This window comes from Lacerta agilis, chromosome Z (genome assembly GCF_009819535.1).
Source record: "Lacerta agilis isolate rLacAgi1 chromosome Z, rLacAgi1.pri, whole genome shotgun sequence".
Taxonomy (NCBI): domain Eukaryota; kingdom Metazoa; phylum Chordata; class Lepidosauria; order Squamata; family Lacertidae; genus Lacerta; species Lacerta agilis.
This window is the reverse complement of record NC_046331.1, coordinates 289,955-312,484: the sequence shown is the minus strand read 5'-3', so window position 1 is coordinate 312,484 and position 22,530 is coordinate 289,955. Positions and strand designations below refer to the sequence as shown.

Below are 22,530 nucleotides of genomic sequence, written 5' to 3'. Positions count from 1 at the left end.
ATTTTTATCTTAATTTACTTTTATTTTAATTATTGATTAGTTATTTTTATTTTTGTGTTTGTGTGTGTAGTGTGTGTATATATATATATATATATATACACACATAAATAATTAAACTTATATATTATATTTTTTATCTTAATTTACTTTTATTTTAATTATTGATCAGTTATTTTAATTTTAGTTTAGTTTTTTAAGTTTTTTTATTTATTTATCTTTCCGTGTATAAGAGTAGGTTTTTTCCCCTAAAAAGGAATTATTATTAATTACTGATTTTTTAAAAAACAGTTTTTATTCTGTATAATGTATGATTTTTAATAATGTCAAAGAAAGCAAAAAACCCAGCATTCTTAGGATCATTGTGACTATTTTCATCACTCTCCCTGCGGGGAGAGCCGAACGCTACTGCCTGTTTTAAACCCACCCCCTAAGTTCTCCTCCCCTTCTTTTTCCTCGCCTGTCATGAATAACCCCCAGCAGGCATGACCCCCCGTGCCCCCCCTTTATTTTTCATTAACCGGACTAATTCCCCGCATGCTCTCTGCTGTGCCCCTTGTCTGTGCAGGACTTTGCTAACCAAGGAAGCGGGTAGCGTCTCTCTCCGCATGAAACTGGTTGAAGAACTGTGAGTAGGACCCCTTTTGCCTGCCCCCCATGTCTGGAGGGGGGGGACACATGAAGCCACAGGGCGGCTCTCTCGGGAACGGTGGGATCCAGCGAGTCCCGGGCTCCTCCTACTCACGCCCCTGGGATTCGCACCCAGGTCGAAGGTCTAGAGAGGACTTTTTTGACCTGGGTCTAGAGAGGGCGGCTGGGGGGGGGGCGAGGGCAACTCGGACCTCCGCCCATCTTTCCTCCCCTCCCTCGCATGTCCTGAGGGCCGCTAAGGCCAGGGACAGCCTCTTCCCGGACCCCTGTGGGGCAGCGTTGCCTCTCTTTGGGGGGCAGGGCGGCAGCTGAGAGGCCAGCGGTTTTGGGGTAGAGGAAGGATATAGCTTGTGAAGGGGGGTGCCTCCTTTGGGGGCAGTGGGGGAAGCTCAGAGACCAGCTGTTTTGGGGTACAGGAAAGACGTAGCTTGTCAAGGGGGGTGCTTCTGGGGGGCAGCTCGGAGACCAGCAGTATTGGGGGGGCAGCTCGGAGACCAGCAGTATTGGAGACCATACAGGAAGGATGTAGCTTGTCAAGTAGGCGCTTCTTGGGGCAGGGAGGAACTCAGAGATCAGTGGTTGGGGGGCACAGGAAGGACGTCGCTTGTCAGGGGGGCCTCTGTTGGGGGCAGGGGGAAGCTCAGAGGCCAGCGTTTTGGGGGCACAGGAAGGACGTCGCTTGTCGGGGGGGCCTCTGTTGGGGGCAGGGGAAAGCTCAGAGACCAGTGTTTGGGGGGCACAGGAGGGACGTAGCTTGCCAAAGGGAGCAGGGAGAAGCTCAGAAACCAGCAATTGGGGGGCACGGGAAGGACATAGCTTGTTGGGGGGGCACCTCTCGGGAGGCCTCCCCAGGATAGGGGAGAGAAGGCTGAGGGGACACTCCCCGAGGGAGGGGTATTTTGGGAAAGATCAAGAAGCTCACCAGGGGTTTCAGGGTGCAGAAACGATGTCAGGGGCCACTGACCTCGCCAGGTTCTCCAGAGAGTTCCTTGGGGCTTTCTGGTTCCGTAATCGGATTGAGACCCTGGGGGTACAAAGCGGTATATAAATTCAATACAGAATAATTTCCGGCTCGGTCAACTCGATGAGGTCAAAAGCCTCTGCCCCGGGGCCCGAGAACGAGATGTGACGGGCTTCCCCTCCCCTGTGCCCCAGGTACGGCTCCCTCCTGGAGATGGGAGAGAAGCGGAAGGCCATGCTGGAGAAGAGCTGCAAGAAGTTCACGCTCTTCCGCGAGGCCAACGAGCTGCAGCAGTGGATCAACGAGAAGGAGGCGGCCCTCACCAACGAGGAGGTCGGCGCCGACCTGGAGCAGGTGGAGGTGCTGCAGAAAAAGTTCGACGATTTCCAAAAGGTGAGCTCTGTGGAACGGAGGAAATTGGGGGGGGGAGGGCTGGCCACACATCTGAAGCGTTTCCCCGTTGGCTTCCAGCTCGTGTCCGAACAAAAGAGCTGGTGGGTTGTCCCAGAAGGGATTTGGACTAGGACAGGGATAAGCAAACTACCGCTTCCTTCCCGCTCAGCCGCCTCAGCAGGAAGGAAGGGGTGGCGCCCAGAGGTGTCCGCGGCTTCTGATTGGCTGCAGAAGCCGCACCAGTGACACTGCGCAGGGGCGTCCGCGGCTTCTGATTGGCTGCAGGAGCTTCCTGCAGTCAGTCAGAAGCCTTGCCGGGCCGCGCCCGTTTAGCACGGGGACTGAGTGGGCGGCAAGGTCGGCAAGGTTTGTGGGCCGCATTAACGAGCTGATTCGGACCGGCCAACGGGTCGCGCCGGAAAGGAATCTAGTCGAGTAGCTGTTTCAATAGGTGGGTCTTCCTGGAAAGGTTGGTCAATGCTGATCGGCGGGTGGGTGGTCCCGGAATGGATTCGGACCGCCGGGGGGGTCATCCTCAAAGTGGTTCAGACAGGCCGGGAGGGGGGGTCTTCCTAGAATAGAATCAGACTAGTAAGTGGGCCGTCCTAGGACAGATTCAGATTCACCAGTGGGTGGTGCCAGAATGGATTCGGACCAGCGGGGGGGGGGTCTTCCTGGAATTGAATCGGTCTAGTAGTTGGATCGTCCTAGGACAGATTCTGACTGACCGGTTGATCTTCCCCAAAAGGATTAGGACCAGCCAGTTGGTCGTCCTGGAGGGGATTTGTACCGGCCAGGGGGTCATCCTGGAAGGGAATCAGACTGGCCGGGGGGTCTTCCTGGAATGGAATCGGTCTAGTAGTTGGATTGACCTAGGACAGATTCTGACTGACCGGTGGGTCTTCCCCAAAAAGGATTAGGACCAGCCAGTTGGTCATCCTGGAAGGGATTCTGTCTGACCGGTTGGTCTTCCCCAAAAAGGATTTGGACCAGCCAGTTTGTCGTCCTGGAAGGGATTTTTGCCGGCCAGGGGGTCATCCTGGAAGGGATTCAGACTGGCCGTGGGGTCTTCCTGGAATGGAATCGGTCTAGTAGATGGATCGTCCTAGGACAGATTCTGACTGACCGGTGGGTCTTCCCCAAAAAGAATTAGGACCAACCAGTTGGTCATCCTGGAAGGGATTTGTACCGGCCAGGGGGTCATCCTGGAAGGGATTCAGACTGGCCAGGGGGTCTTCCTGGAATGGAATCGGTCTAGTAGTTGGATCGACCTAGGATAGATTCAGACTGACTGGTGGGTTGTCCCCAAAAGGGATTAGGACCAGCCAGTTGGTCATCCTGGAATGGATTTGTCCCGGCCAGGGTGTCATCCTGGAAGGGATTCTGACTGACCGGTTGATCTTCCCCAAAAAGGATTAGGACCAGTCAGTTGGTCGTCCTGGAAGGGATTTGTACCGGCCAGGGGGTCATCCTGGAAGGGATTCAGACTGGCCAGGGGGTCTTCCTGGAATTGAATCGGTCTAGTAGTTGGATCGACCTAGGACAGATTCTGACTGACCGGTGGATCTTCCCCAAAAAGGATTAGGACCAGCCAGTTGGTCATCCTGGAATGGATTTGTACCGGCCAGGGTGTCATCCTGGAAGGGATTCAGACTGACCGGTTGATCTTCCCCAAAAAGGATTAGGACCAGTCAGTTGGTCGTCCTGGAAGGGATTTGTACCGGCCAGGGGGTCATCCTGGAAGGGAATCAGACTGGCCAGGGGGTCTTCCTGGAATTGAATCGGTCTAGTAGTTGGATCGACCTAGGACAGATTCTGACTGACCGGTGGATCTTCCCCAAAAAGGATTAGGACCAGCCAGTTGGTCATCCTGGAAGGGATTTTTACCGGCCAGGGTGTCATCCTGGAAGGGATTCAGACTGACCGGTTGATCTTCCCCAAAAAGGATTAGGACCAGTCAGTTGGTCGTCCTGGAAGGGATTTGTACCGGCCAGGGGGTCATCCTGGAAGGGAATCAAACTGGCCGGGGGGTCTTCCTGGAATTCAATCGGTCTAGTAGTTGGATCGACCTAGGACAGATTCTGACTGACCGGTGGATCTTGCCCAAAAAGGATTAGGACCAGCCAGTTGGTCATCCTGGAAGGGATTTCTACTGGCCAGGAGGTCATCCTGGAAGGGATTCAGACTGGCCAAGGGGTCTTCCTGGAATGGAATCGGTCTAGTAGTTGGGTCGTCTTAGGATAGATTCAGACTGACCGGTGGGTCGTCCCCAAAAAGGATTAGGACCAGCCAGTTGGTCATCCTGGAATGGATTTGTACCGGCCAGGGGGTCATCCTGGAAGGGATTCAGACTGGCTGGGGGGTCTTCCCCAAAAAGGATTAGGAGCAGCCAGTTGGTCATCCTGGAAGGGATTTATACCAGCCAGGGGTCATCCTGGAAGGGATTCAGACTGTCCGGTGGGTCTTCCCCAGAAAGGATTATGACCAGCCAGTTGGTCATCCTGGTAGGGATTCTGACTGACCGGTTGGTCTTCCCCAAAAAGAATTAGGACCTGCCAGTTTGTCGTCCTGGAAGGGATTTGTACCGGCCAGGTGGTCATCCTGGAAAGGATTCAGACTGGCCGTGGGGTCTTCCTGGAATGGAATCGGTCTAGTAGATGGATCATCCTAGGACAGCTTCAGACTGACCGATGGGTATTCCCCAAAAAGGTTTAGGAGCAGCCAGTTGGTCATCTTGGAAGGGATTTGTACCGGCCAGGGGGTTATCCTGGAAGGGAATCAGACTGGCCGGGGGGTCTTCCTGGAATTGAATCGGTCTAGTAGTTTGATCGTCCCGGGACAGATTCTGACTGACCGGTGGGTCTTCCTCAAAAAGGATTAGGACCAGCCAGTTGGTCATCCTGGAAGGGATTTGTACCGGCCTGGGGGTCATCCTGGAAGGGATTTAGACTGGCCGGGGGGGTCTTCCTGGAATGGAATCGGTCTAGTAGTTGGATCGTCCTAGCACAGATTCTGATTGACCAGTGGGTCATCCCCAAAAACATTAGGAGCAGCCAGTGGGTCGTCCTGGAAGCGTCTGGACAGAAGGGATTTGGTCTACTAGGTGGGTTATTCTGGAAGGTATTCTGACCAGCCGGTGGGTCAATGCAACTAGCCAGTGGGTCAACCCTTAATGGCTTGGGGCTTTCCAGTGAATCGTTCTGGAAAGCATATGGTCTAGTAGGTGGGATTCGGTCTAAGTAGGTGCGTCGTCCCGGGAGGGTTTCTGGCCGGACGGTGAGGACTGTCCCGATTCTCACGCGCCCGTCTTCCCCCCCGCCCTACGCAGGACCTGAAAGCCAACGAGTCTCGCCTGAAGGACATCAACAAGGTGGCCGACGATCTTGAGTCTGAAGGGCTGATTGCCGATGAAGTCCAGGCCGTACAGCAGCAGGTCGGTCCCTCTTATTCTTTGCCGACGCCCCCTCCTCGTTAACAAATTTAAATTATTCCTCTCCGTTGCCAATCTGGTTTCTTCTCGGCGTTTGCGGACTTCCTGCTCTTTGCAAAAAATAATAATAAAGCAATAGAGAACCGGTTGCAATTGAAATTATTCCTCTCCGTTGCAAAAAGGTCCAACCCAAGCAAAAGAGATACATTATTTTTATTTTATTTTTATGCTCATCGTTTCCATTATGCTGTTATAGTTATTATCATTACTGTTACTATAGGAATGGTGTTGTTATTATCTTTACTATTATTACTATTATTGTTCTATTTCTCATCATCATTATTCCCTTTTTATGGAAAACACTCTCCAAGGAGCTTGTTGTATTAGTATTGTTTTTGCTGATTTTGTTTTTATTATTATTATTATTATTATTATTGTACCCAGCTGGTGCCAGGCTCGGAGCAGCTAACTTAATAATGATAATGATAATAATAATAATTTTTATTTGTACCCAGCCGAAGCCAAGGCTTAGAGCAGCTAACATCAGAATCATAATCTGAATCGTATTATCATTACTATTAATATTATCATTTTAGTTATGCCATTATTTTTATTATCATCACCATGATCGTTATTGTTGATATCATCGTTATTATGTCATTATTATTATCATTATTACCATTAATAATATCACATTTTTAAAGAAATACCATTTATTTATTTTCCAAAAAACAAAAAAAAATACAGAAGAAACGAAAAGTAAAAAAGAAATATAAATACAGAAATATTTTTTTTAAAAAAATCACAGACCAGACCTAATATCACAATTATGGTTGTTGTCATTGTTATTCTTATTATTATCGTCATTACAGTTATGCCGTTGTAGTTGTTGTTCTGGCATTATTCTTATCATTACTTTTACGATTGTTACTAGATTCTCTTGCTTAAAGAAAAGGAGTTAAGTCTGTCCTTCTCTCTTTCAGGAAGTCTACGGCATGATGCCGCGGGTAAGCATCCTCTTCTTTGATTCCCGATCCCCCAAAAACCACGTCTTTCGATCCCGATCCCCCAAAAAGCTACGTCTTTCAATCCTCATCCCATAAAGCAGGGGTAGGCAACCTAAGGCCTGGGGGCCAGATGCGGCCCAATTGCCTTCTCAATCCAGCCCACGGACGGTCCAGGAATCAGCGTGTTTTGACATGAGCAGAATGTGTCCTTTTATTTGAAATGCATCTCTGGCTTATTTGGGGGGCCTGCCTGGTGTGTTGACATGAGCAGAATGTGTCCTTTTATTTCAAATGCATCTCTGGCTTATTTGGGGGTCTGCCTGGTGTTTTGACATGAGCAGAATGTGTCCTTTTATTTCAAATGCATCTCTGGGTTATTTGTGGGGCCTGCCTGGTGTTTTGACATGAGCAGAATGTGTCCTTTTATTTGAAATGCATCTCTGGCTTATTTGGGGGGCCTGCCTGGTGTGTTGACATGAGCAGAATGTGTCCTTTTATTTCAAATGCATCTCTGGCTTATTTGTGGGGCCTGCCTGGTGTTTTGACATGAGCAGAATGTGTCCTTTTATTTGAAATGCATCTCTGGCTTATTTGGGGGGCCTGCCTGGTGTGTTGACATGAGCAGAATGTGTCCTTTTATTTGAAATGCATCTCTGGCTTATTTGGGGGGCCTGCCTGGTGTTTTGACATGAGCAGAATGTGTCCTTTTATTTCAAATGCATCTCTGGGTTATTTGTGGGGCCTGCCTGGTGTTTTGACATGAGCAGAATGTGTCCTTTTATTTCAAATGCATCTCTGGCTTATTTGGGGGGCCTGCCTGGTGTTTTGACATGAGCAGAATGTGTCCTTTTATTTCAAATGCATCTCTGGGTTATTTGTGGGGCCTGCCTGGTGTGTTGACATGAGCAGAATGTGTCCTTTTATTTCAAATGCATCTCTGGCTTATTTGGGGGGCCTGCCTGGTGTTTTGACATGAGCAGAATGTGTCCTTTTATTTGAAATGCATCTCTGGCTTATTTGGGGGGCCTGCCTGGTGTGTTGACATGAGCAGAATGTGTCCTTTTATTTGAAATGCATCTCTGGCTTATTTGGGGGGGCCTGCCTGGTGTTTTGACATGAGCAGAATGTGTCCTTTTATTTCAAATGCATCTCTGGGTTATTTGTGGGGCCTGCCTGGTGTTTTGACATGAGCAGAATGTGTCCTTTTATTTGAAATGCATCTCTGGCTTATTTGGGGGGCCTGCCTGGTGTGTTGACATGAGCAGAATGTGTCCTTTTATTTCAAATGCATCTCTGGCTTATTTGGGGGGCCTGCCTGGTGTTTTGACATGAGCAGAATGTGTCCTTTTATTTGAAATGCATCTCTGGCTTATTTGGGGGGCCTGCCTGGTGTGTTGACATGAGCAGAATGTGTCCTTTTATTTCAAATGCATCTCTGGCTTATTTGTGGGGCCTGCCTGGTGTTTTGACATGAGCAGAATGTGTCCTTTTATTTGAAATGCATCTCTGGCTTATTTGTGGGGCCTGCCTGGTGTTTTGACATGAGCAGAATGTGTCCTTTTATTTCAAATGCATCTCTGGGTTATTTGGGGGGCCTGCCTGGTGTTTTGACATGAGCAGAATGTGTCCTTTTATTTCAAATGCATCTCTGGCTTATTTGTGGGGCCTGCCTGGTGTTTTGACATGAGCAGAATGTGTCCTTTTATTTGAAATGCACCTCTGGCTTATTTGTGGGGCCTGCCTGGTGTGTTGACATGAGCAGAATGTGTCCTTTTATTTCAAATGCATCTCTGGCTTATTTGTGGGACCTGCCTGGTGTGTTGACATGAGCAGAATGTGTCCTTTTATTTGAAATGCATCTCTGGCTTATTTGTGGGGCCTGCCTGGTGTGTTGACATGAGCAGAATGTGTCCTTTTATTTGAAATGCATCTCTGGCTTATTTGTGGGGCCTGCCTGGTGTGTTGACATGAGCAGAATGTGTCCTTTTATTTGAAATGCATCTCTGGGTTATTTGGGGGGCCTGCCTGGTGTGTTGACATGAGCAGAATGTGTCCTTTTATTTGAAATGCATCTCTGGCTTATTTGTGGGGCCTGCCTGGTGTGTTGACATGAGCAGAATGTGTCCTTTTATTTGAAATGCATCTCTGGGTTATTTGTGGGGCCTGCCTGGTGTTTTGACACGAGTAGAATATGTGCTTTTATTTCAAATGCATCTCTGGGTTATTTTTTTGGGCATAGGAATTCGTTGATTATTCTTTTCAAAATATAGTCCAGCCCTCCACATGGTCTGAGGGACGGTAGACCGGCCCACGGCTGAAAAAGGTTGCTAACCCCTGCCATAAAGTCACGTCTTTCAATCCAAAGAAAGCCGCATCTTTCGATCCCAGTTCCAAAAAACTACGTCTTTCGATCCCAATCCCAAAAAACCACGTCTTTCAATCCGAAAAAGCTACCTCTTTCGATTTCGATCCCAAAAAATACCACACCTTTTGATCTTGATTTCAAGCTTTTTTGGGGGGATTTGCCCAAACCCACTGAGTTTTTCTTTTGCCGAATTTGCCCAAACCTTTTGAGCTTATAGGGGGATTTTGCCAAAACTTGAACTTTTTGGGAGGATTTTGCCCAAATTTGTTGAATTTTGGGGGGGAAATGTGCCCAAACTCATTTAATGATTTCGGGGAGGGATTTATCCCAAACTTGTTGAAGTTTTTGGGAGGGATTCGCAGAAATGGAGCTTTGGGGGGGCATCTTATATTAAATTATTTTATTCAATATTATTGATGTGAATATTTAATACGGTTAATCTTTAAAATTTAACGTTTTCAATATATTTAATATATAATAATTAATATATCCAATCTATAATAATAGCAACCAGTTGAGCCAGCGCCACTAATAATTATTATAAATTATTTCAAGCAGGATGAGACCGATTCGAAGACAGCATCTCCTTGGAAGGTAATAAAATTCTCTCCCCCCCCCCCCCCTCTCTCTCTCTCTCTCTCTCCAAAGAACGTCAATAGAGACCTTGAGTTGTTTTTTCCGTAGTCTTTTTCTTTTTCTCCTTGAAAGCAAATTAATTTCTCCCTTAAATTAAAAATAAATAAATAACCCAGAAGCATTTTGATTTTTGGAAGCATGGGAAGTTGTTGTTGTCACTACTACTGCTTGGTGTTATTTAGTTGTTTAGTCATATCCGACCAGAGCACGCCAGGCACTCCTGTCTTCACTGCTACTACTGTTATTATTATTACTGGGAGGTTTTTCCCCTTTTGGTGTGTCAATGTTGTCATTTAATATTATTTAATATTTATTATTATGATTATTTAATATTTAATATTATTAATATTATCAACATTACTATTTAATATTTAATATTATTAATAATTTTATTGTTATTTAATATTAATTATTACAATTATTTGATAATAAATATTAAGATTACTATTTAATATTAAATATTAATAGTATTATTGTTATTTAATATTAATTATTATGATTATTTAATTATTATTATTATTATTATTATTACTGTATTAACTTTTGTTTTCGACGCTTCTTTTTTGCATCCAGTCCGCAAAGCTGATGTTGCACACGGTGGCGACCTTCAACTCCATCAAGGTGAGACGAGATTTGTTCTCTCCTCTCGTTCTCATTCTGTCCTCTTTTCCTCTTGTTCTTCTCTTTTCCTCTCGTTCTCTTCTCCTCTTTCTCTTTTCCCTCTCGTTTTCGTTATAGAAATAATATAATTTAGGTGTGCTTGATTTGATGATTTCTGCGTTCCAAAATCTTGTTGATTTCAATTACATTCCGGTCATCATAGTCCCTTATACAGCAAATGTGGGTTTTTTTTTGGGGGGGTTAAATGGTTCTAAAAACAGGGGCGCACATTCGATTCAGTGGCTCGTGAGACACAAGTTAATACAGTTGCCGTATTTGCTGGAATATAATGCTCACCTTTTTGGGCCAAATTACATTGCGGAAATCAAGGCGCAGTTTCTCATCATCATCATCATTATTACTATTATTATTATTTGGGCCAATGGCTGTTCGTTGATCCCGATTCCACCTCTTCCCTCCGTCCTCCAGGAACTGAACGAGCGCTGGCGATCCCTCCAGCGGCTGGCCGAAGAGCGGAGCCAGCTTTTGGGCAGCGCTCACGAGGTGCAGCGATTCCACAGGTGAGGGGCACCGAGGGGTGGCGGGTTCTGGGGCTTGGGCAGCGGCGTGGTTTCCAGGTCCTCCATCATCTGGAGATACTCGAAGGTGGCTGTCATAGCTCCTCTTTCCCACACTAAACATACCCAGCTCCTTCGACAGTTCCTCATCAGGCTCATTTTCCAAACCCTCTATCACCTGGAGAAGTTTGATGGTGGCTCTCAGATGTCCTCTTTCCCACCCTAAACATACCCAGCTCTTTCAACCATTCCTCATCAGGCTCTCATATCTCTTCTTTCCCACCCTAAACATACCCAGCTCCTTCAACCGTTCCTCATCAGGCTCTCATACCTCCTCTTTCCCATCCAGCTCCTTCAACCGTTCCTCATCAGGCTCTCATATCTCCTCTTTCCCACCCTAAACATACCCAGCTCCTTCAACCGTTCCTCATCAGGCTCTCATACCTCCTCTTTCCCATCCAGCTCCTTCAACCGTTCCTCATCAGGCTCTCATATCTCCTCTTTCCCACCCTAAACATACCCAGCTCCTTCAACCGTTCCTCATCAGGCTCTCATGTCTCCTCTTTCCCATCCAGCTCCTTCAACCATTCCTCATCAGGCTCTCATGTCTCCTCTTTCCCATCCAGCTCCTTCAACCGTTCCTCATCAGGCTCTCATGTCTCCTCTTTCCCACCCAGCTCCTTCAACAGTTCCTCATCAGGCTCATTTTCCAGACCCTCCATCACCTGGAGAAGTTTGATGGTGGCTCTCAGATGTCCTCTTTCCAACACTAAACATACCCAGCTCTTTCAACCGTTCCTCATCAGGCTCTAATAAATCCTCTCCCCCACCCTAAACATACCCAGCTCCTTCGACAGTTCCTCATCAGGCTGTCACACCTCTTCTTCCCCACCCTAAACACACCCAGCTCCTTCGACCGTTCCTCACCAGGCTTGGTGTCCAGACTAAAGACGCCCAGCTCCTTCGACCGTTCCTCACCAGGCTCGATTTCCAGACCCTCAAAACCCAGGGAAGGAGAGCCTGTTCCTGCTAAATGTTGAACTTCCTGCCTTGCAGAGACGCCGATGAAACAAAGGAGTGGATCGAGGAGAAGAACCAAGCCCTCAACACGGACAATTACGGGCACGACCTGGCCAGTGTCCAGGCCCTGCAGCGGAAGCACGAAGGCTTCGAGAGGGACCTGGCCGCTCTCGGGGACAAGGTGAGTGGAAGGGAGGCCTCCTTTTTTGGCTTAAAATATAAAAAAAACATGTATATTTAATTCTTAGGAACTTCAAATATTTTAATGTATTTAAATATAAACTTAATATATTTAACATATTTAAATATAAACTTAAGATGTTCAAACAAATGTAAATATATATGATATAAATTAATATATAATTATATATGTAATAAAACATAAATTTTAAATATTTCTGTATATATAATATAAACAATAAGTATATAAATTTTATATATTTATAATAAAAACTTAAATGTACATTAAATATATATATAATATATACATTATATTAAATATACCCGCATTTTCCGGCGTATAAGATGACCCCCGACTTTTCCAGTTAAAATATAGAGTTTGAGATATACTCGACTCCATGCCGTTTGCAAAAGAAAGTTGCCATTGCAATCATTCCAGCCCCTTTGCAAACCAGGTTGATTCCCGTTTGCGGACTCCGTGCCGTTTGCAAAAGAAAGTTGCAATTGCAATCATTCCAGCCCCTTTGCAAACCAGGTTGATTCTTGTTTGCAGACTCCGTGCCGTTTGCAAAAGAAAGTTGCAATTGCAATCATTCCAGCCCCTTTGCAAATGATGTTGATTCCCGTTTGCAGACTCCGTGCCGTTTGCAAAAGAAAGTTGCAATTGCAATCATTCCGGCCCCTTTGCAAATGATGTTGATTCCCGTTTGCAGACTCCGTGCCGTTTGCAAAAGAAAGCAACGGAGGCGGGAATTATCCTGCACTCCCCCCCACCGCAAACGGGGCTCGTCCTCGGAATCGTTCTCGACTTTCACGCCGCTCCCCTTTTCTGCCCCCGCCTCCAGGTCAACTCCCTGGGAGAGACGGCCGAGCGGCTCATCCAGTCGCACCCGGAGTCGTCGGACGACCTGCAGGAGAAATGCACCGAGCTGAACCAGGCCTGGAGCAGCCTGGGGAAACGGGCCGACCAGCGCAAGGAGAAGCTGGGAGACTCGCACGACCTGCAGCGCTTCCTCGGCGACTTCAGGTACACCTTTGTAAATAATCTGCCGTTTCAGAAGGGCGTACGTTTAAAGAAGATAGATATCTTTCTTCGGCTATAGGAATAAAATAAGATAAGATTTATTTATTGTCATTGTCCGTATATACACAGTATACACAACAACGAAAATCAAACACCCAAAGACCGGATTTACCATACACATTTGCACATATCTCCAACACTCTCATCCTTATTAAAACATAATCTATTAAAACATAACATAATCCAGAGTATAACATAACCTATTAAAAGCATAGCATAACCTAAGATCCTGTCTCATTCCGTACTTGTTGTTGTTCAGTCGTTCAGTCGTGTCCGACTCTTCGTGACCCCATGGACCAGAGTACGCCAGGCACGCCTATCCTTCACTGCCTCTCGCAGTTTGGCCAAACTCATGTTAGTAGCTTCGAGAACACTGTCCAACCATCTCATCCTCTGTCGTCCCCTTCTCCTTGTGCCCTCCATCTTTCCCAACATCAGGGTCTTTTCTAGGGATTCTTCTCTTCTCATGAGGTGGCCAAAGTACTGGAGCCTCAACTTCAGGATCTGTCCTTCTAGTGAGTACTCAGGGCTGATTTCTTTGAGAATGGATAGGTTTGATCTTCTTGCAGTCCACGGGACTCTCAAGAGTCTCCTCCAGCACCATAATTCAAAAGCATCAATTCTACGGCGATCAGCCTTCTTTATGGTCCAGCTCTCACTTCCATACATTACTACTGGGAAAACCATCGCTTTAACTATACGGACTTTTGTCGGCAAGGTGATGTCTTTGCTTTTTAAGATGCTGTCTAGGTTTGTCATTGCTTTTCTCCCAAGAAGCATTCCGTACTACTCACTGCTTACTATTACTTACTACTGACCCCGAGATCATTATTAAGTGCAATCAAAGCTCTTGGATAGAAACTATTCAGAAGGCGTGTGGTTCGAGTTTTCATTATCCTGTATCTTCTGCCCGAAGGCAACAGTTCAAAAAGGTTGTGAGCAGGATGGGTGGGATCTCTCAGGATGTTGTGTGACTTCTTCAAACAGCGAGACGTGAAGATCTCGTCCAGGGTTGGTAGTTGGAGCCCAATAACATTCTGGGCAATTTTAATTATTCTCTGTAAAGCTTTTTTATCCGTTACAGAGCTGCTCCCATACCACGATAGTATACTATAGGTTAAGACACTCTCAATGGTACTGTGATAATAGGACAGGAGTAGGTGCTGAGATAGATTCAATCCCCTGAGCATTCTCAGGAAATACAACCTCCCCTGCACCTTCCTCACAGCCATATTTATATTTACAGTCCATGAGAGGTCCTCGGAGATGTAAATGCCCAGGTATTTAAAACTGCCAACCCTCTCCACCTCCTCGCCATTTATGTGCAATGGTAAAAATACACTTTTCTTTCTCCGAAAGTCAATTATAAGTTCTTTGGTTTTTTTGGTGTTAAGCATAAGATTATTTTCTTTACACCATTGAATTAACCCCTGTACTTCTTTCCTATAAGCAGACTCATCATTCTCACTAATGAGCCCCACCACTGTTGTATCATCCGCAAATTTGATGATTGTGTTGGAATTATACAGTGGGGTGCAATCACATGTGTACAGGGAATAAAGAAAGGGGCTTAACACACATCCCTGGGGAGCTCCTGTGCTTAATACTAGGGTAGAAGAATAGTAAGATCCCATTCTCACTGTCTGCGGCCTATCAGTCAGGAAATTCCTTACCCACAAACAGATCTTCTGATGTATACCCAGATTGGTCATGTTAAAAAATAACCTGTCTGGTAAAATTGTATTAAAAGCAGAACTATAATCCACGAACAACAGCCTTGCGTAGGTTCCCTGTTGTTCTAGATGACTCAGTACAGTATGAACAGCAATAGAGATAGCATCATCAGTAGATCTATTACTTCTGTATGCAAACTGGAACGGGTCTAGAGTGGATGGAAGACCAGCAAAATGAGCAAAATGAAATAAAAATCCATTCGGATTACAAAGCAAACACATTATGAACATTGACACAGCAATTAAAGGACCAGTACACCCAGTCTTCTCAATTTTGCAGGTCAAATGATGGCGGTAATATTACAAGGCCATTTAAGCTGGAATTGTTGAAGAATAGAATAGAATAGAATAATAATTTATTGGCCAAGTACATTTTTCAATAAACTTGGAATTTGCTTTGGCTACATTACAACGTAAAATACATTCTACAAACAAATACGGTGGTGCCCCGCTAGACGAAAATAATTCGTTCCACGAGTTTTTTCGCAGAGCGAATTTTTCGTCTAGCGAAGCGGCAATGGAGCGCTGAGGTTTTTGCGCTAAAAAATAAATAAATTTGTCTTGCGAAGCAGCCCCATAGACTTTTTCGTCTTGCGGGGCAGCTTCCGCTAGACGAATGCCGTTCGTCTAGCGAGTTTTTCGTCCAGCGAGGCATTCGTCTAGCGGGGCACCACTGTAGCAATTTACAGAGCAAGAGCCGAGGCTGCCCTTCTCGGCGCCTCTTAAGCTGCGTTGGATCTTCTTGGAGTGTTCCACGAGCGTTTAAAGAAGACGAATAAACGAGCCTATCAGGTTAATTTGGATATTTTTTTCGACTTATGAATTTTTCGACCTACGAATGTGCATTCAGAATGGATTAACCGTGGGGTAAAATCCTTTAAGAAGCTCAAGAACCGTGGGGTAAAATCCTTAAAAAAGCTCAAGAACCATGGGGTGAAATCCTTTTTAAAAAGCTCAAGAACCATGGGGTAAAATCCTTTTTTAAAAGTTCAAGAACCATGGGGTAAAATCCTTTTAAAAGCTCAAGAACCATGGGCTAAAATCCTTAAAAACTATGCGGTAAAATCCTTTAAAAAGCTCAAGAACCATGGGGTGAAATCCTTTAAGAAGCTCAAGAACCATGGGGTAAAATCCTTTTAAAAAGCTCAAGAACCATGGGGTAAAATCCTTAAAAACTATGGGGTAAAATCCTTTATAAAAAGCTCAAGAACCATGGGGTAAAATCCTGAAAAAGCTCAAGAACTATGGGGTAAAATCTTCAAGAAATGAAAATCCTAAAAAAAAAGCTCAACAACTTGATTCCTAAAAAAAAACAGCCCTTCACTTCATCAAATCTGGCCCTCTTTGAAAAAAGTTTGGACACCACTGGTGTAAATAGAAATTGAAGGAAAGGAAGGAAGGAAGGAAGGAAGGAAGGAAGAGGTGAAAGACATGGTGCTGTGGGCTAAACTACAGAGCCTAGGGCTTTCCGATCGGAAGAAGGAAGGAAGGAAGGGGTGAGACAGAGAGAGAGAGAGAGAGAGAGAGAAGGAAGGAAGGAAGAAAAGAAAAAAAAAGAGAAAAGAAAAGTCTTGGGTGAAATAAAATATTATAGATCGGCCCATCAGTCGATAGATAATAGGAGCTGAAAGATAATTTTGGCAATCTCGGACGATAAAGAAAGGGCACATAACCCAACCTGTTGGGGGATCGATCCCCAGGATATCGCAGCTTTCAGGGGTGATAATAATGGTGATAATAGTAGTAGTAATTATTATTATTATTATTATTATTATTATTATTATTATTATTATTATTATTTGCCATTTATACCCCGCCCATCCAGCTGGGTTTCCACAGCCACTCTGGCCGGCTCCCAACGGAAGATTAAAAACCACGGTCCAACATTAGAAACTTCCCGGTTCCCTAAGCTAACGGGATATTCCCGCTGCAAACATTGCTCCATCTCTAAAACCCCCCAACCCCGTTTCTGTCCCTTTTTGCAGGGACCTCATGTCTTGGGTCAACGGTATCCGTGGGCTCGTCTCCTCCGACGAGCTGGCAAAGGACGTGACCGGAGCAGAGGCATTGCTGGAGAGACACCAGGTACGTAAAAATAATAATCATAATTTTTTGTTTTACAATTTAGAATATTCCTTTAAACCACTTTAAAATCATCCCGGTTTCTTTTGGGGAGATAGCAAGATTTTAGCTTCAAATTGAAGAATAATAATAAAAATAGTAATATTTATTATTTGTACCCCGCCCATCTGGCTGGATTTCCCCAGCCACTCTGGGCAGCTTCCAACAAAAATCAGATACAAAAATATCACACATTAAAAACTTCCCTGAAAAGGGCTGCCTTCAGGTATTTTCTGAATGTCAGGTAGTTGTTTATTCCCTTGACTTCTGACGGGAGGGCGTTCCACAGGGCGGGCGCCACTACCGAGAAGGCCCTCTGCCTGGTTCCCTGTAGCTTGGCTTCTCGCAGCGAGGGAACCGCCAGAAGGCCCTCGGCGCTGGATCTCAGTGTCCGGGCTGAATGATGGGGGTGGAGACGCTCCTTCAGGTATACAGGACCGAGGCCGTTTAGGGCTTTCAAGGTCAGCACCAACACTTTGAATTGTGCTCGGAAACGTACTGGGAGCCAATGTAGATCTCTCAGGACCGGTGTTATGTGGTCCTGGCAGCCACTCCCAGTCACCAGTCTAGCTGCCGCATTCTGGATTAATTGCAGTTTCCGGGTCACCTTCAAAGGTAGCCCCACATAGAGCGCATTGCAGTAGTCCAAGCGGGAGATAACCAGAGCATGCACCACTTTGGTGAGGCAGTCCGCGGGCAGGTAGGGTCTCAGCCTGCGTACCAGGTGGAGCTGGTAGACAGCTGCCCTGGATACAGAATTAACCTGTGCCTCCATGGACAGCTGTGAGTCCAAAATGACTCCCAGGCTGCGCATCTGGTCCTTCAGGGGCACAGTTACCCCATTCAGGACCAGGGAATCCTCCACACCTGCCCTCCTCCTGTCCCCCCAAAACAGTACTTCTGTCTTGTCAGGATTCAACCTCAATCTGTTAGCCACCATCCATCCTCCAACCGCCTCCAGGCACTCACACAGGACCTTCACAGCCTTCACTGGTTCTGATTTGAAAGAGAGGTAGAGCTGGGTATCATCCGCATACTGATGAACACCCAGCCCAAACCCCCTGATGATCTCTCCCAGCGGCTTCATCTAGATATTAAAAAGCATGGGGAAGAGGACAGAACCCTGAGGCACCCCACAAGTGAGAGCCCAGGGGTCTGAACACTCATCCCCCACCACCACTTTCTGAACATGGCCCCGGAGGAAAGAGCGGAACCACTGTATAACAGTGCCCCAGCTCCCAACCCCTCTAGCCGGTCCAGAAGGATGTTATGGTCGATGGTGTCAAAGGCCGCTGAGAGATCCAGCAGAACCAGGAAACAGCTCTCACTTTTGTCCCTAGCCCACCGGAGATCATCGACCAGCGCGGCCAAGGCAGTTTCAGTCCCATGATGAGGCCTGAATCCCGATTGGAAGGGATCCAAATGGTCCGCTTCTTCCAGGCATGCCTGGAGTTGTTCAGCAACCACCCGCTCAATCACCTTGCCCAAGAATGGTAGATTTGAGACTGGGCGATAGTTGGCCACATTGGCCGGGTCTAAAGATGTTTTTTTAAGAAGCGGTTTAATGACCGCCTCTTTCAGCGGGGCTGGGAAGGCTCCCTCACAGAGGGAAGCATTCACCACCCCGCGCAGCCCATCGCCCAGCCCCTCCCGGCTAGCTTTTATAAGCCAGGATGGGCAAGGATCAAGGAGACAGGTGGTTGGTTTCACTCGTCCAAGCAGCCTGTCCACATCCTCGGAGGTAACAGACTGAAATTGATCCCACGCAACTGGACTAGACAGGACTCTGGCACTCTCCCGCTCTGGCCCTGCTCCCACGGTGGAGTCTACCTCTTTCCGAATCTGAGCGATTTTATCTGCAAAAAACTTTGCAAACGCATTGCAGGAGATCTTGGGGTCCCTACCAGGCCCCGATGACGAAGGTGGCTCCGATAGATTCCGAGCCACCTGAAAGAGTCTCCTGCTGCTATTTTCTGCAGATGCAATAGAGGTGGTGAAGAAAGTCTTCTTCGCCGTCGCTATCGCCACTTGGTAGGCTCGACGTTGAGCTCTAACCTGTGTCCGGTCGGATTCAGAATGGGTTTTCTGCCACCGGCGCTCTAGCCGTCTCAACGATGGTTTCATCGCCCTCAGCTCCGGGGAGAACCACGGGGCTGTCCGGGCTCCATGCAACCGGAGAGGGCGCTTCGGAGCCAAACAGTCAATAGCCCTGGTTAGCTCCACATTCCAGCGGGCCACCAGGGAATCGGCTGAAAGGCCATCAGCATGGGATAAAGTATCCCCCACCACTCTCTGGAAACCGTTTGGATCCATTAAGTGGCGGGGGCGGACCATCCGAATTGGTCCCACCTCCCTGCAGAGGGGAAGGGTTGCGGAGAAGTCCAGTTGCACCAGGAAGTGATCTGACCATGGCACTTCTTTAGTTTCGCTTTTTTTTTAATGTCAGATCACCAACATCCATAGAGGTGAATACCAGGTCTAAGGCATGTCCTCGGCTATGAGTTGGACCAGACTTATTCAGGGTCAGCCCCATGGAGGCCATGCTTTCCACGAAGTCCCGAGCGGCCCCTTGTAAGGTCGTGTCGGCATGGATGTTAAAATCCCCTAGGACGACCAAACTAGGTGACTCCAGGAGAACATCCGCCACGACCCGAAGCAGCTCGGGCAGGGAATCCTTGGTGCAGCGGGGAGGTCGGTACACCAAAAGGAATCCTGTACTGCCCCTATTGCCCAACTTCCAGAACATGCACTCAGAGAACTGGGTCTTCCCAATAGGACGCCTGGTGCAAACTAAGGACTTCCTAAAAATCACTGCAACACCCCCCTCCCCGCCCAACAAGGCCTGGGTTGCTGTGCGTAAGAGAAACCTGGTGGACAAGCAGCGGCAAGGACAGGCCCATCTGCCTCGTCCAACCAAGTCTCTGTTACACATGCCAGGTCAAGTCCTCCATCCACAATCAAGTCGTGGATGGCAGTGGTCTTATTCAACCTTGACCTGGCATTGCACAGCAGCATCTTCAGGTCGTGTGGGTATCCCTTGCTGACTCCAGTATCCGTCCGGTCAGGACCAGACCCGGAGGCAGGAATAGTCCTCAGACAACGACTAAACCTGCCTCCTCGGCAATGACACGGTCTGGTCTTAGCGTAACTCCTCCTCCTGCCCGTGATCACCGAGATCGGTTGTCCCGGTGCAACCTGCCCCAGCCATTTTGTTGGCCGGGACCCCCTCCCAGGCAGCCCTGACCCCACCCCTTAAGAACAAAATAAAACCTATATAAAAACAGAAAACAAAACACAACAATACAAACCAAAAACTATAAAAATTACAAATAACCAAAATTCAACAAAACTCAAAACCCCACTAAACATCTATCCCACCCCCACAACAAGAAAACTTAAAAAGGTGAAAAGGAATAATAATAATAATAATAATAATAATAATAATAATAATAATAATAATAATAATAATAATAATAATACATTTAAAAACATTTGAAAAAGAGCTTTGCACTGATCTGGGCAGCAATGGCAGCAGTCCTTTGGAGGCCTTGTCAGGCCCCGCCCTGGGCCAGGTGGTGAATGGCAGGAACGGGGCCCTCAGGCACTCACACAGGGGAGGCCTCCATTTGAGGCCTAGTCACACAGGGGAGGCCTCCTTTTGAGGCCTAGTCAGGCCCCGCCCTGGGCCAGGTGGTGAGTGGCAGGAACGGGGCCCTCAGGCACTCAGACAGGGGAGGCCTCCATTTGAGGCCTAGTCACACAGGGGAGGCCTCCTTTTGAGGCCTAGTCACACGGGGGAGGCCTCCTTTTGAGGCCTAGTCAGGCCCCGCCCTGGATCAGGGGGTGAGTGGCAGGAACGGGGCCCTCAGGCACTCACACAGGGGAGGCCTCCATTTGAGGCCTAGTCACACAGGGGAGGCCTCCTTTTGAGGCCTAGTCACACGGGGGAGGCCTCCTTTTGAGGCCTAGTCAGGCCCCGCCCTGGATCAGGGGGTGAGTGGCAGGAACGGGGCCCTCAGGCACTCACACAGGGGAGGCCTCCATTTGAGGCCTAGTCACACAGGGGAGGCCTCCTTTTGAGGCCTAGTCACACGGGGGAGGCCTCCTTTTGAGGCCTAGTCAGGCCCCGCCCTGGATCAGGGGGTGAGTGGCAGGAACGGGGCCCTCAGGCACTCACACAGGGGAGGCCTCCATTTGAGGCCTAGTCACACAGGGGAGGCCTCCTTTTGAGGCCTAGTCACACAGGGGAGGCCTCCTTTTGAGGCCTAGTCAGGCCCTGCCCTGGGCCAGGTGGCGAGTGGCAGGAACGGGGCCCTCAGGCACTCACGCAGGGGAGGCCTCCTTTTGAGGCCTAGTCAGGCCCCGCCCTGGGCCAGGTGGTGAGTGGCAGGAACGGGGCCCTCAGGCACTCACACAGGGGAGGCCTCCTTTTGAGGCCTAGTCAGGCCCTGCCCTGGGCCAGGTGGCGAGTGGCAGGAACGGGGCCCTCAGGCACTCACACAGGGGACTTCTTTTGAGGCCTAGTCACACAGGGGAGGCCTCCTTTTGAGGCCTAGTCACACAGAGGAGGCCTCCTTTTGAGGCCTAGTCACACAGGGGAGGCCTCCTTTTGAGGCCTAGTCAGGCTCCGGCCTAGGCCAGGTGGTGAGTGGCAGGAACGGGGCCCTCTGGCACTCGGACAGGGGAGGCCTCCTGGGCAGCAGCAACCAAAGCCAAATAAAGCCAAAACCAAAGCATTGGTCCAAAAGTTGACAATGGAGGAAATTAATAGACTAGAATATTCATTTAAGCCACCTTAAAATCATCCCGGTTTCTTTTGGGGAGATAGCGAGATTTTTAAAAGTGCTTTTTGAGGGGGGGAGATTGCACTAAAAGTTATTGAACTTTTTGAGGGGAGATTGTAACAAAAAGCTGTTGGGCTTTTTTGAGATTGCACAAAAAGTTGTGCTCCTTTTGGGGAGATTGCACCCCCCCAAAATTGTTGCGCTTCTTCCTTTGGAGATTGCAGGGGAAATTGTGCTTTTGGGGAGGTTGCCCCAAGTGTTGTGCTTCTTTTCAGGGAGATTGAACAAAAAGCTGTTGAGCTTCTTTTGGGGAGATTGCACAAAAAGTGATTGAACCTTTTTTAGAGATTGCACAGAAGTTATTGTGCTTTTTGGGGAGATTGCACAAAAAAGTTGTGTTTCTTTTGGGGAGATTGCACAAAAAGTGATTGAACCTTTTTTAGAGATTGCACAGAAGTTATTGTGATTTTTGGGGGAGATTGTACAAAAAAAGTTGTGCTTCTTTTGGGGAGATTGCACAAAAAGTGATTGAACCTTTTTTAGAGATTGCACAGAAGTTATTGTGCTTTTTGGGGAGATTGCGCAAAAAAAGTTGTGTTTCTTTTGGGGAGATTGCACGAAAAGTGATTGAACCTTTTTTTAGAGATTGCACAAAAAGTGATTGAACCTTTTTTAGAGATTGCACAAAAAGTTGTTGAGCTTTTCGGGGGAGATTGCACAGAAAGTTGTGCTTCTTTTGGGGAGATTGCACAAATCTTACTGAACTCTTTTTGGAGATTTCACAAAAAAACTTTGGAGCTTTTTGGGGAGAAAAAACTTACTGAACTTTTTTGAGATTGCACAGAAAGATGTGCTTCTTTTGGGGAGATTTCACAAGAAGTGATTGAACCTTTTTTTAGCGATTGCGCAAAAAGCTGTTGAGCTTTTCGGGGGAGATTGCACGGAAAGTTGTGCTTGTTTTGGGGAGATTGCACACAAAAAAACTTACTG

General features: G+C 47.3%; 1 protein-coding gene across 11 annotated transcripts in view; it reads left to right on the top strand.

The window, feature by feature from the left end:
* Positions 1 to 22,530, top strand: part of SPTAN1 (spectrin alpha, non-erythrocytic 1) — a 101,806-nt gene that overhangs the window by 33,332 nt on the left and 45,944 nt on the right. For 4 of the 11 annotated variants that reach the window (XM_033137375.1, XM_033137373.1, XM_033137381.1 and 1 more), the window contains exons 23-32: positions 566 to 625; positions 1,804 to 2,002; positions 5,331 to 5,435; positions 6,416 to 6,439; positions 9,363 to 9,398; positions 10,014 to 10,061; positions 10,530 to 10,621; positions 11,675 to 11,819; positions 12,664 to 12,845; positions 16,621 to 16,720. In XM_033137375.1, the coding sequence (XP_032993266.1) occupies positions 566 to 625; positions 1,804 to 2,002; positions 5,331 to 5,435; positions 6,416 to 6,439; positions 9,363 to 9,398; positions 10,014 to 10,061; positions 10,530 to 10,621; positions 11,675 to 11,819; positions 12,664 to 12,845; positions 16,621 to 16,720 (991 nt within the window). Of the gene's footprint in view, positions 1 to 565; positions 626 to 1,803; positions 2,003 to 5,330; positions 5,436 to 6,415; positions 6,440 to 9,359; positions 9,399 to 10,013; positions 10,062 to 10,529; positions 10,622 to 11,674; positions 11,820 to 12,663; positions 12,846 to 16,620; positions 16,721 to 22,530 lie in introns of all 11 variants that reach the window. The other 7 variants (XM_033137374.1, XM_033137372.1, XM_033137377.1 and 4 more) reach the window with 3 other exon arrangements.